Below are 14,437 nucleotides of genomic sequence, written 5' to 3' on the forward strand. Positions count from 1 at the left end.
GTTCTGACAGTTTCTTTGCCTTAGTTTTACCCTAAAACTACCTTGTAAACTGATTTGATCGAAGAAAAAGAGCCGAAGCTCTTTTCTCCTTATGGCCGTGGGCTATTTCCTAAGGGGGGGGGGAGTTTTTCGTTTTCGAAAACTTGTCTTTTCGTACCTGATTGTCCTATTCTGATGCTTTAATGCTTTGTCTATCGTTTATGTATTGTTTTGCGATCGAACTAATCGATTTTGTTTGGATTCTGCTTTGTTTTTCTCCGAGGTTCAGTTGAGGGAACTTTGGAAGACTCAGAGCAATTGTTTGAGGAGAACTTTGTTTGCGAAGCTGGAACAGCTCGAGGTTAGGGCAACTTACTATATATTAGCTATGAATGCATGATAGGCGTCGATCAATTCGACTTATGCTTTACTTTGATGTTGATTATGTTGATGAACTGATGTTGTGATGTTGTGCTTTGTTGGATTGTGCGTTTTGACGCGACTTCGGAGTGGAGATTCATTGATCTGGTGATCTTTGATGTTTCAGGTTGGATGAGCAACCCTAGGCAAGTTCAAACGAGGGATTTGGGACTTAGCCATTTGTTGGGATTCGTTGGTTTACTTAGACTTTCCCCGGGAAACTTCTTTTGGGTGGTTGGTTTTCGGAAAACCTAGAATGAATAGAATTTTGTAAACTAAAGACTTGGGAAACCTAGATTTTGAGAAATAAACTCATAACCTGACTAATCTGAATTGAAATCATTTTTATTAATGTTTAAGTATAGGAAAACTGAAGGGGAAAATATTTACGAAAGACGGGGAAAAGTCGACCTTTGTTGTGAGTTATTGGAATTGGGGAAAGCCACCAAGGTGAGCTATGGTGATGACTGAAAGTCACCGAGTACTTTACGTACTCTTGTTGATGGGGTTGTGTTGTATTGACCGACATTAATCCCTTGGGTTCTCTTGTTGTTGGAGCGGTGTTGTATTGACCGACACTTAGCGCTCTTGTTGTTTGGGCTGTGTTGTATTGACCGACACTAGACCCTTGTGTATTCTTGTTGGTGGAGCTGTGTTGTATTGACCGACACTTACTCCGAGTTGTGTTGTATTGACCGACACTAACTCATGGGTTTGTTGAGATTGGGTTGTGAGCTAAACACTTTCGTGGTAAGGGCGATTCGTTGTTTGGCTAACCACGTTGCATTCAATCGGGTGAATAACGGGAATGGTTCACCTGTGCATATCATGGTGAATAACGGGAATGGTTCACCTTGCATAAATGATGAATAACGGGAATGGTTCATCATACGGTGAATAACGGGAATGGTTCACCAAGGATGAATAACGGGAATGGTTCATCCAGGATGGATTTCATCCAGGATGGATAACGGGAATGGTCCATCCATAGTGAAGAACGGGAATGCTTCACTTGTGGCGAACGGGAACGCGTCACAAATCCGGATTCATATTGTGCATTTCACGCATACATTCATGCTGACTGAGACTGTGTGTTGCTTGTTTATTGAAGCAATGTTAGAGCCATAACATGCTAGGATTACTTATATGCTTATATAACAAGTTATATATATACCCCGTCACATGTTGAGTGTATATGTACTTATTGCTGTGAGTTGACCCTAGCGCCTTGGCTTTGTTTGTATGTTTGTGTTTGGGCGGTCGGCCTGCTGCCAGATGTCGATGGTCGACTGGTTCTCGACGGTCTCTCCCTCGGGGGGGATCAGATATGAGCTGCTGGATCGGGATGCCCCCACCGCTTGGGTGATCGATGTAGCGGGTCACCGGGCGACGTATCGGGGAGGGGTCATGGAGGACCGGACTGACGAGCGTGGACGTCTGACGAAAGGAGTTCTATGGCGCATAGAGTTGAGCTTCAACTTGCCGACTTCAGATCGTTGTGGGTTTGGCACTGGGAGGTTAGGTTTGGGCAGGCGTCATGTTTTGTGTAGAGCTCTGATTCGTTTTGCTTTTGGGATCGGGTAGGTTTCCGACGCATGACTTTTCGTGTGGTTCTCTTACTGAGGGATCACAGTGAGTCAGTTGGACCATAGGGGTCTTTGCTTAGGCCATATTGAGGCCGACTTTCTCCTAGTGGTTTGTAATTTTAATTTTCTCACTTACACTTCTGGGTCTGTAGATATTTGCCTACGGGCACACTGCTTTGGAGTCACTGCGAGTGCGCGTGACGTGGGAGTGCAGCTGAGGCTGTACATGTTTATATTTGATGTATGTTGGTTAGTTTAGTAGTTGGGTTTTGTCTTTACTTCCTTATCGTTTTGATTTAAAGGAAAGAAAACGGAAAAAAAAAAAATTACCTGTTTTCCGCGTAAAGATTATTTTTGGTTACTAAAGTGACACCTGGAAATCGGGGTGTTACATCTGCTACTAAGAATCACCGCAGTGTTCTTATGTGGAAATCCGGGTCTTATGACCATTTTAGAATCCACCGAGGTCCGGCATCCCACCATGTATTAACCTCAAAATGAGTGCATGAATGCAACTTGATTAGCCAAACGACGTCTCCGACCTCACTCGTCCCGTCGTCACGTGTTCTAGCTAACTTATTGTCTCTAAAAAGAATACCCTAAGGTAAATGTCGATTCTGCGACAAAAGACAATTAATTATAAAAAGTAACTCATGATGATTTCTCGAATCATCCGACTCATCTCCATCCGATGGTCAAAAACTGCTCAGCGAGCAAAAAGTACCAATGTACTTGGAAACTACTCGTTTCCCGGCTTATCTTTCAGATAGCCCAACAACAAATCAGCTCATCAAGCGAAAGAGTATCAACATACTCGGAAACTTATTAATTTTCCCGACTTATCTTTTAGATAGTCAAACAACAAAACTGCTCATCGAGCAAAGAGTATCAACATACTCGGAAACTCACTAGTTTCCTCAAAACTTGGACTCGGCGATACTTCTCATTTTCCAAAACTAATATTCAAGTCCTAAGCTCTTATTTGCGATTGTGATCATTATTTAAAGATTCAGAGGTTGTTTAATGTCTTATGAATTTTTCTTGTAAAAATAGTTTCCATTTAGTTTTGTCTCTAAACTTATGAGTTTAAGAGATCCCATAATCCCAAGTAATTCCCAGAGAAGGTCTCGATCCATCAAAACAACAACAAGGCCCGAATCTCTGTTCGTCCTGTCAAACTTTCTCAAAATCTCACGATAAATTATGGCATAACTGCCTGTTATCCTCACTCTGACGAACAACAGATATATGTGTATTTGCATATTCAAAACAATACAATCCAACAGTCATGGCACATATATCAACACATTGAGGAATAACCATTTAGCACTTAGCATATAGGGCAAATATCACACATCCTAGATTAACCAGGTAGCACTTTGCATGTGAATCAATCTCAACAACAATCAAGCAATAAATGATTATCAATTGTCAGCCGTAGCCTCAGAAAACGTTTTTCCCAGTCAAACACAATCAAGTGCATAAACAATAAATCAAGTCGAAATCGTCGACACCTAATTCATTATCTAGTATTCAGTGAGTAGCCCTCACCTGTAGGTTCTCCAGCTCGCTCACCAAGTTTTCCTTCACAAACTTCCTCTTCGAATCCACAAAGTTCCTCAAACGAACCTTAGGACAAATTCACAGAAATCAATCACAATGAGTCAGAAACTCAGCAAACAATACGTACTAGGGTTACACGAAACATTATAAACTCCGAAGTACGACAATCTAACGCGTTAAGACAAGTTTTCGAAAAACGAAATTTCCCCCCCTTAATGAGGAGCTCTCGGCCACTTTTCACAATTGGGTGGGCCGATTTTTCTCCGATCAAACTTGGTTCCTAGGTTATCATTAGCCGTAACTAAGACGAATCTAAGCTCAGAAAAATTTTCGGATCGAAAACCGTCGCAGGGGTATTTTGGTCATTATTTTCAGCTCAGAATTTCAAAACTGGATTTTCGAAAAACAAATTGGATGGGGACGTCACCAACGAAGTTTATGACGACTAATCCTACTAGTGCTAAGCTAAGTCGTGAATTTTCAGCTTAAAGGATGAGACTTTGTCCAGAAATGGGTTTTTCCAACAGAAATGAATTCCGGCGGCATTTCGGCGACATTCGGCAAAATGTAATCCGCTAAACACGCTCATGGGCATGCAGGGAATAAGTTTAGACAGAGAAATCGAGTTATTTGGATAGTTTTACAAAAAGCTCAAAACTTTGAGCACAGAAAGACATAGAGAAAGACGACAGAATTGACGATCAGAAGTGAGGGATAGTATCTATACCTCGAAGTCTTCGATTAGCAACGAACGGTGCAGCAATCGGGCAAGAAACGACGAAAATCACTTCCTCCTCCTCTCCTTGGCTTGCTCGCGGGTTTTGGGAAGAAAATGGGTGAGTTTTTGAAAAAAATTCATTTTCTTGCTATTTATAGGTTTTGGAAAATTTGGAAAAATGAAAATTTCGCGATTCCGATTTTTCCTGCGTATTCCTTGGAGAATTCTAAGATAGGTTCTGGCGACAGAATTCCAGAACTCAAAACAGGTTTCTTGGAATTAAATCAAACGATCAAAAGTCGGTGTAAATCGATTTTACCCGAAAAACTACTTTTTGCAGTTGATGTCGGATGTTTAAACTTCGTTCTGAAGAAAGATTAGAAATATCAAGAGAAATAGGCGTACGCGTGTGGAATCTTCGTTTGAAGCTCCGAATAGAAAAAGTCTTCATCGTCCGTTGATTTTAGGTTTCTTGAACTATCAGGGTTTTAGTTTCGGAAAACTTCCGAGTATTGGAAAATGACGTTCGTACATTCCAAGGTTCCGTATCAGAACGCTTGTTTATAGACGAATAAGAGAAGTTCTAACATTTCTCTGAAGATTTTTGGAATTAGTTTCCATCGTGTCTGAAGGTTTAAGCGAATACTAATCGTGTTATAACTTTTATCGACTTTGATACAATCCTTAGCTTTTTCCTGAACTTTCTCCTTCACAAATTTATCCCATTCAATAAACACTTGTTCAGGTTTTCCTCCACATTACATCAAATTAATCGTGAAAAGGAATTTTATTCGGTTTATTCCAAACTTAAAAACTTGGGTCTCACATTCTTCACCAACAACATCGGTGCTCCCCATTGCGACACACTTGGTCGGATAAATCCTTTGGAAGTGAGATCCTCCAACTGTTTTGCTAACTCCGTCAACTCTGCTGGTGCCATCCGATAAGGCGCCATTGATATCGGTCCTGTACCGGGCATAATATCAATGGAGAACTCTGTTTCTCTCACTGGCGATAATCCAGGCACATCCTCTGGAAACACATCCAAAAATCATGCACCACCAAAATGTTGCGTACGTCGCCGTCGTTCTTCGCCTCAGCTACGATAGAGTTCACGAATGCTGGTGAACCCCTTCCCAAATTGTACGAATTCAAGTAATCCGTAACGCCAGAATCCGGAAAGACTACGGCCTTATTAGCACAATCCAACAGAACGTGATACTGTGCCAACCAGTCCATCCCCAGAATCACATCGAGCTCTTTTAGCCCCAAACAGACGAGGTTCGCAAGGAACTTCCGATCCTCATAAATCAACGGACATTGCAAGCATGCCGTGCGCATAACTAATCGATCGGCGGCAGGGGTCGACACCACCAAATCGAATGGTAAATCAGCAGTTAGTAATCCTAACTTTTTCACACACTCCTCAGCAATGAATGAGTGTGTAGCACCAGAATCAAATAAAACCATTAAAGACTCAAGTATCACGGCAATGATACTAATTTCCAGTGTTCTGAAAACCGGACCGGACCGGGCGGTCCGACCGGTTCAACTGGGAACCGGACCTAAGGCCGGTTCGGTTTGGCATATTAAACCGGGCACCAACGAACCGGAGAAAGAACCGCTGAACCGGTTCAGAACCGGTATAACCGGCCCGAACCGGACCGGGCAGGCCAGAACCGGACCGGTTCGGTTTGTAGTATTTTTTTTTTGAATGTGCAGTTGTTAAAATGAAAAAAAATGGGGGTTCGAAGCCAAGTCCTGAAGGAAGAAAGAAGGAGCTGCTACCACTATGTCACTTTACATGTTGTGTAATTAAAGGCAAAGTTATTTATATATTATTTATTGCATGAAGACAAACTTCCACAATTTATATGTGGTCACATCTTAAGTACACATGCAGGGACACTTTTATTTAAATCTCTTTAACAATTAGTACATTTTTATCATGTATTTTTAATTTTCTTTTGTCAAAATCATATATTTAACTTATGAGTGATGATCTTTGGATACACAAGAATGTATTAGACCCATAATTTTAAAAAAGTATACATATTTATGATATATTAGTTTATATTTATTTTAATATATAGATAAATAAAGTAATAATTTATGTAATGTAATGTAATGTTATATTCTTAATTTTTATATGTAAATAAAAGGAAGATATTTACTATTCACAAATATAGCATATATTATATATATATATATATATATTAACATATATGATGTACTATTTAAATTGCCACGGTCGGACCCCGGTTTGACCCCGATTTGACCCCGGTTCAACCTTTGAACCTTAAACCAGTACCTTGACCGGTTCAATGACCGGTCCGGTTTTCAGAACATTGTTAATTTCAGACAATCTCACAGTCAAGCAAACATCTTAGCACACAAGTCTATCCAATCTCACCGCGAAGCTTTGAAAACATCTTTATCAAAAACAAAAACATCAACGAGTTCGGAAACTCGTAAGCCCAAAACCCTTAGTGCTCTGGTTTCTCAACCGGAGCTCTGATACCACAATGTAACGCCCCGATTTCTCGGGTGTCACACAGTAACTAATCACGTGTATTTTTACAAAGAATTTTCGCCGATTAATTAATTAACCTTTAATTAATGATAAAAGATTCATTAACTGTGAAACTCTTGAAAGATTAACCTTTACAAATCTCGCGGAAGTAAACATCATCTCAAAACTTTTGAATTAAATAAAATACGTATGAAACATATGTCTAAACCCAAGGTAAATTACATCAACTTTAATTATCGAAATGAAAACAAAATAATTGCTCAATGCTTCCCGAACTCGGTACTCTCAACCCAAAGAGAAAATGGATGTCTCTCAACCCAACCCAAATCCTTGGCCTCTTTCTCTTTATCTTCTTCCTCTTTATCTGAAGTGTAGTCGTCATCCGGTAGTGGCTCGTCACAGAGTATCAGCTTCCAAGAATGAGTCGTCGCCGTTATCTTCATGACCATCTACCCCCCCAAATAAACACATAAACAAGTAGCGCAAGGGTCAGGTCTCATATTCTCATAAAAACATTCACATATACATGTACTCTCATAAATAACAAGGTATAATAAGCATAATCTTTAAGTTATATCTCAGTCAGTCACCTAAGCTCAGTTAGGCTAGCGACCTCACCATTCACACAACCACCTCAACACCAATGGCCATATTCACGATCATCCGCAGATGAACAATTCTCGGAGGGGACACACCGGACAACCCTCATTCATGTGGGGGGACACACCGTCCGTCCACAGAATCACAAGGTGACCGCAATCAACCAAATCACGTGGGGACACACCGTACAACCCACAAAACACCCTCGCGTGCAAGTAACCGTTTGTCTCTAACGGTACCATCGTTCTCATGGCCCATAGTCTTCACTAGACCTATGTCCAATTACATCACATTTTACTTGCAAGCGATTAAGTTCTCATTTCTCTTTGTTAGGGCTCTAATAGTCAACCTAGAGTCTTAAAATTTTCAACAGCGGGTAATGCAACTTAATGACAGTAATAATCACAGCACCAAAAGGAATTACAGCTGGATGAGCGACCTTTTTTTACAGAATAATCCCGCCAGTAACAAAATTCATCAATACCATACAAGTAAATTAGATATTCCAAATTCAGAAAACATCCAACCCAAAAACTAGTAGATTCAAGTTTTATGAAACAACTGTCATATTCATTTTCTAAAAAACAACAGCAGGAACAGCGATCACTAACGACGATCACCCGAACTCAATTCTCAACCGAATATGACATACTATACATGCCTGGAAATCTATTTCGAAAATCTACCACTTTCTAGTTTAACACTTTTTCTTTTGAAACCCAGAACTTGGTGATATTAGGCTCTGAAGCTCGCTGTCCGGTACAGGGAAAACAGCAGGCGTATCAGTCACTAAAACCGATCTCCAGGCCTCATTACTAAACCAAAAATTTTGTTCTTTATACGCCTAGAAAGCTAATTCTAAGATCTATAACTTCCTAGTTTACCACGTTTTCATCTGAAGACCAGAAACAGGTGATATCGGGCCATGAAGTCCGCTGTCCAGTACAGAAAACTGGAAGGGTCACTTCTGCCCTAAATTAAAATTTTGAAGATGCAAGTGCAAAGTTTCAAAGCCATTTTCCAGCAACAAAACGTCATATATTCATGTGTAATCACCCTATGAAAAGATTTCAGAACCTAACACATCTCAATCATCACGTTGGACAAATAAATTTCATGTCAAACTTAGCAAGTATTGCATGGGATCGTCACAAAGCATCAAGGTCTGAGGCAAGAATAGCAAATAGTGAAACAATAACACATGGTATCTCATGGCAAAATCCAGCAAGCATCATGATCATAAAAATCCAGCAAGTTAACCCATAACCAAACCCTCTTGCAAAACCCTCCAACAACAAAACTTTTCACAACAAATCATGGCAACAATTCTCTAACAACCTACCCAATCCTAGGACCAGCCCTTACCTTGCTAAAACCTTGATGAAAGAAGAAAAAGATGAAGTTTTGAAGAAGCTTTTCCTTGCTGTCCAAGTTCCCTCCCTCTTTCTCCTTCTCGAATCCTCTCCCTCTCTCTCGTGATCTCACTCTCTCTTGCTCCCCTTCACGACGGCGGCCGGCGGTAAGGGTGGAAGGTGGCGGCTCCTCTCTTCTCCTCTCCTTTCTCTCTTCTGTTTTTACGTGATGGAGGTGCTGTCCAAGGGTTTCTAATTCAAATTTTGTGTGAATGAGAAAAACTCCTCCCCCCAAACCCTATTGAACCCGCGGCTACACATGCATGGGCTAGGGTTTTGAAATTTTTTTTCTTTCCAAGCCCAAACAAGTAAAACCCTGAACCCAACTAATTACTCACTTAAACCGGTTTGACTTATGAGAAAACCAAACCACTTTTTAATAAAAACAAGATTAAAACAGGAATTAAAAGGAAAATTCTCCAATTAACCCGCTGGTACTGTACAGCCAAAACCATCGTCACTAAAACTACAATATCTCGAGGTACCGATATCGGAATGACCTGATTCTACTTCGAGAATTTTCTACACTTAAAGGGATACAATTCTCATGAAGGAAGTTTTCCCAAATGAGGTCGTTAAGACCCTCTAAAAGTTTACACAAGTTGACAGTTGAAATCTGCCAGTTTCCAAACTTGAACAAAACGCTCATTTTATTCAATCTTTCTCAAAAACAAAACAAACTAAATAGGGCCTTACATATCCGGTGAGGACGACTCGTTGGTTGGCTGACCATACTGCATTCATGCATACATTTTGTGGGGAGCGTGAGGCTTTCCGAAGGACGATATCAGATCGGACTTCAAAGAAGCAAGATGCTTCAGAGGAGCGAGATGCTTCAGTGGAACGTGCTGCTTCAGCGGAGCGAGATGCTTCGGGTCATCGTGAGGGTGACATGTGATGACCCAGGATTTAGAGCTATTTTCCTAGTTTATTGTCATTTAGTTTAAATATTTTTTAGGATATTTTGGTCATTTTAGGACACATTAGAAGTAATCCATGCATTTTAATATTTTAAATACGTTTTAGTTATTTTTATAGTTTATATATTATTTTTATTGATTTATTAGGATTATAATTATTTTTATATTTTATTTATTTTATGTTATGATCTTGTAATGATTTTATTTTATTTTTATTGTTGTTTTAGGGGAAGATTTGGAAAAGATAGAGAAAATTCGGAATTAAAAAAGAATTCTGGAGGCTGGAATTATGTGCCGCGCGACCGCGCGAAGTTACCGTGTACTTCTGGTGCGATCGCGTCACTTGTCAGCGTTCTAGAATTAAACGCACCAGATTTCGTGCCACTTTGGCTTACAGCGTGCGCAACCGCACCGGATCACTTCCTCAGGAGAAAAGGACAAAAACGTGGCTATGATTCCCTGCTGCGCGCACATGCTGTTACGGTGCGCCAGCACCCATGTGCACCACCGGATCCGCATCCTACGTCAGCAATTGCTAGGGTGCATGTTCTTACGCTGCACCCTGCCACACTGGATCTCAGCCCCACCAGAACGTAAAAAACAATATAAATAGCGTTTTAAACCTAATTTTTGATGGTCTGAGCCCCTGGAGACGAATTGGAGCAACCCAAAGACATAATTTTGGTTCTTGAAAGTACTTTTCCATGTTTTCTTAGATCTTTTATGTTTTTCTTCTTAGATTTTGAATTGTTTCTCATGTCTATGAGAAACTAATTCTTCTTTAGCACTTGGGATGCCTAGTCTTTTTGATCTTATGCTTTAATTTGTACTTTGGTTGTGTGATGAATTTCTATTTCAATCTATGAATTCCGTTTCAGTTTTAATTCTATTTGATTGCAAGCAAATACCTTACTAATTTCTGTGAGACTTGGAAGAGTTATTAGAAATTAGGGATTTAAGGGAACGGAGTTTATTAACTTTTCTCTACGACCTTAGGAATGAGGGTAGGAGTTAATAGTGGTGGCCGGAATTAAAATTTTATCTTTAATCTGCTGGTTTAGGTGCTCGTAACACAGACTTAATATTCAGATTAAAAGTCTTTCTTGTTTAAGGAATTAGCAAGTTGAGAACTTAGGCTAGATCACCATAGAGAGTAATTTTTATTTCACACAAACAAGTTTGATTAGGCATAAGTGATAATTGGCGAAGCTAATCCAGGTGCTATTTTTCCAAATTAAGTCTCACAAATTCTATTAGTTTTCTCATATTTCCTTGCAATTGAACAATTAAATCAAATCCCCCAATCTTATTTTACTTTTGCATACTAAATCATAGAACTAGTCTTAATCGATAATTGAACACAATCCCTTGGGTACGATATCTTTTATATTACTACGGGCAAATCTGTATACTTGCAGATTGGCTTATCAACATGTTATCCGGATCATATTTTGAGCATGACATTGCATGTCATATCATGCACTAAACTACTTTGATGATTTGATGTCATATGATTTGAGATATGGCCTTTTGTGAATTAGTTGATTTGTTATGAATATTGGAGGGGTTTGTCATGGACAACCCTCATATTTTACGTAAGCCACGTGATCGATAGATCTGTGTGAGTGAGCGTGAAACTTATAAGTATGTGATTATGTGTATACTGTGTGACCTACTATTATTTATATACCTATATTCTGAAAGTTGACCCTTGCACGCCATTGTATGTATTGCTCGTGTTTGGGCGGCCGACGACTGCCGGGCGATGGGCGACGACATTATCAAGTACCATGCTTTGGGGAAGTCACAGTGGTGCTGCTGATGTGGAGGATCCATGATGATCTGATGAAGTACCATGGCTTTATATCAGAGTTTGGTGGAGTGCACTGTGAGTCATTTGTGGGATTGATTATATGTTTGTTCATGCCAGAACCCTGCTTCAGAACTTATTAGAGATTGATTGTTCGACCGTCGAGGAGACCCACTCAGAGGAGAAGAAAAGTCTTGTATAAGGCTAGAGCCTTTCGGGTAGAAAGCTTACCGTTGTTGGTTGAAGCTTGTAGGATGATCATATGAGCTTTTGTTATCTTTTTATTCAAGGAACGGGCGGATGTCAGGCGTAGAACTATGTATGTGTCTTAGTGGTATTATGGTTTTGGGTTGGTACTTGAGGGTGAGCCGAGTTTTCATGTAGGGTTCGAACCTAACATAGATCATTTTGTGTTGGCTCAGGAGCGGTTGAGCATTAGTTTACCCTTATGTTTTTCAAATTAAAGGAAATATTTGTAATCAATATTTTATTAATAGAATGAAATTATTCAGTCCATTTACTTCTTCAGTTGTCAAGTTTTTTTTTATTCCGCAAAATTTTCACCCACATTTTTTGGAAAGGTTACTAAAGTGACCATCGAGAAATCGGGGCGTTACAGGGACCCTCCTCTACCCATATCACATCCGATAGAGTAGAGGCGTTCAGCACCATATAATCAGCACAATTATTTCCTTGTCTACGAACAAACGATAAATTAACAAAGTCAAATAAACCCAAAAGACTCATACAGTCATGAATGACCGAAAACAAAACTGAACTCCTAGTTCCCTTCTTCCAAGCATAGAACAACTGTAAGGAATCAGTCTCAAATTGTGCGCGCCTGAACCCTAACTGAATCACCCACTCCTTCCATACCATTTGTCACCAATACCGCAGTTTCCTCACCCTCAAACAACTCTGAAACTGATCGCAATATTATTCAAGTTGCGAGTGGCATGACTTCAAACCTTCTTGATAATATTATTGAAGCCCCAAGTCCAAACCGTTACTCTGACCCAGTGACTCAGGCCACTCCTGATGTTCCACTTCAACTTGTCCCATTAAGCATGGTTTTTCCTCCTCCAAAGGACAGAAAAACCTCCCAAGTTTCCCTCTCTATCTACTCACTAGTAAATTCTTAGGATTTTGAATTTCCAAATCCTGAAGCTGGCACCTCTAACCCAATTCCAGAGCACAACACCTCTGGTCAGATGGCTCTGGACATTGTTTCACCTCTTGTAGCCTCTGAAACTCAAGCTACGAGCTGCAACCTTCCTCCTCCACCATCACCAGAACCAGAAACCAATCTTCCCATCATTCCCTATACTTATCCTGAACCAAACACTCTATTGGACTGCATCAACATGTTTCATGAACAAGCATCAATCAGGGTGCGCAATCTGTATGCTCACACTAATCTCAGTGAGAAACCATACATTGTTGCTGATGAATGGGGATGTCTCTGCAATTGGATGCATGGAAAGATTGATGAGATGCTGGAAATCTTCACTGAAGAAAGAGAGGAAAGAGTTGGTGCTGCTAGGCAAAGGTTGGAGATTAGAAACCGAAGAAGAGCAGCTCTACATGAAATGCGATTAAGGGAAAATCTGTGGAAAACTATGGAAGAAGCCAGAAAAAGGAAAGAACAAGAAGATGCTGCCAGAATTGAAGCTGCTAAGTCTGAAGCTGCTAAGATTGAGTCTGCTCACTTAGAAGCTCTCGACAAGGCTGCTAAGTTAGAGGCAGAGGCAGCCGCTTTAAAAGCTCAAGTTCTTGCTTCTGCATCTAATACTACTATTGCTTCAACTTCTGCTCAAGCTCCTCAGTCTACACCTGGTTTTGATATGACTTCCTCTGAACAAGCTATTTCGTCTATTCCAAGTCAATATGATATTGCTTCCATTCACGCTTGACTTGACTCCTTTCAGAGGAAACTTGATCAACAAGACGCTATCAACCAAAGTGTGACGAAGATGTTTGCTACCATCCTAAGCAGGCTACTAGATCCTAAACCTTAGCTTTAGGAACTCTCTTGTTTTTCTAATTCATTTTCCTTTCTGTTATTGCATGTTTAATTTACAGTTCCGTTTAGCATTCACATTCACACACACTCTGAAGCATTGAGTTCAACTTTAGATTTCTTTGATTTCACATATCTCTATATCTATATGTCTATGGCATTTCAGCATAAACATTCACACACACACCAAGCAAATTCAAGTCAATTGGTAGTGTTTGATAATTATTTGTAGCATTTAATATGTATTATACAATATTGGATTAATTACATGAAATATAAATGAGTTTTTTTTTTGAAATGTAGAGAATTCCCATGCACGTTGCTGAATATCTTCGCGACATCAGTGGTGGCCCATGGACATTATTGGGACCAACTGGCATAGATGTTCAATGCACCATCCTTGCTCCACAAAATCACCCTCACGTACGAATTGGCAAGGGTTGGAAAACTTTTTGTAATCTATATCACATTAAGGCCGGGCAAAATCTTATTTTTGTATTTTCAAGTCCCAATATTAGGCCGGTTATTGTTTTATTTCGTTAGAGAAATTTACATTTTGTATGTTAAGTTTGTCTGTTGCTTTTATTTAGTTAAAGTTCTTATGGAAATGTAATATGGACGTAGTAATTTATTTACTTTGTCATAGTTTAATTTTATGCTTAGTGCTTTTGGTGTTGTAATTTTTAAGCGTTTAATGGAATTTTCTATTGAATCATTGTATTTTTTTATTTTTATTTTGCTTAATATTTTTTAAAAAATATCTCATCTGAATACTGCGAACAAAAAATTCAAACATTTCAATAATCACTTCTGACCAATTACATCTGATGGTAGTGGATTGCTACGTCAGACTGACAAGTTTTTAAATTTTTCTTT

At 39.6% G+C, this 14,437-nt stretch overlaps 1 protein-coding gene across 1 annotated transcript in view; it reads left to right on the forward strand.

Annotated features, from left to right (window-relative positions):
• The window catches only part of LOC130719523 (uncharacterized), a 76,014-nt gene extending 65,389 nt beyond the window's left edge, over positions 1-10,625 (forward strand). The window contains exon 5 of the mRNA XM_057570145.1: positions 10,610-10,625. Coding sequence (XP_057426128.1) covers positions 10,610-10,625 — 16 coding nt within the window. The remainder of the gene's footprint in view (positions 1-10,609) is intronic.
• The last annotated feature ends 3,812 nt before the right edge of the window (positions 10,626-14,437 follow it).

This window comes from Lotus japonicus, chromosome 5, assembly GCF_012489685.1.
Source record: "Lotus japonicus ecotype B-129 chromosome 5, LjGifu_v1.2".
NCBI classification, from domain to species: Eukaryota; Viridiplantae; Streptophyta; class Magnoliopsida; order Fabales; family Fabaceae; genus Lotus; species Lotus japonicus.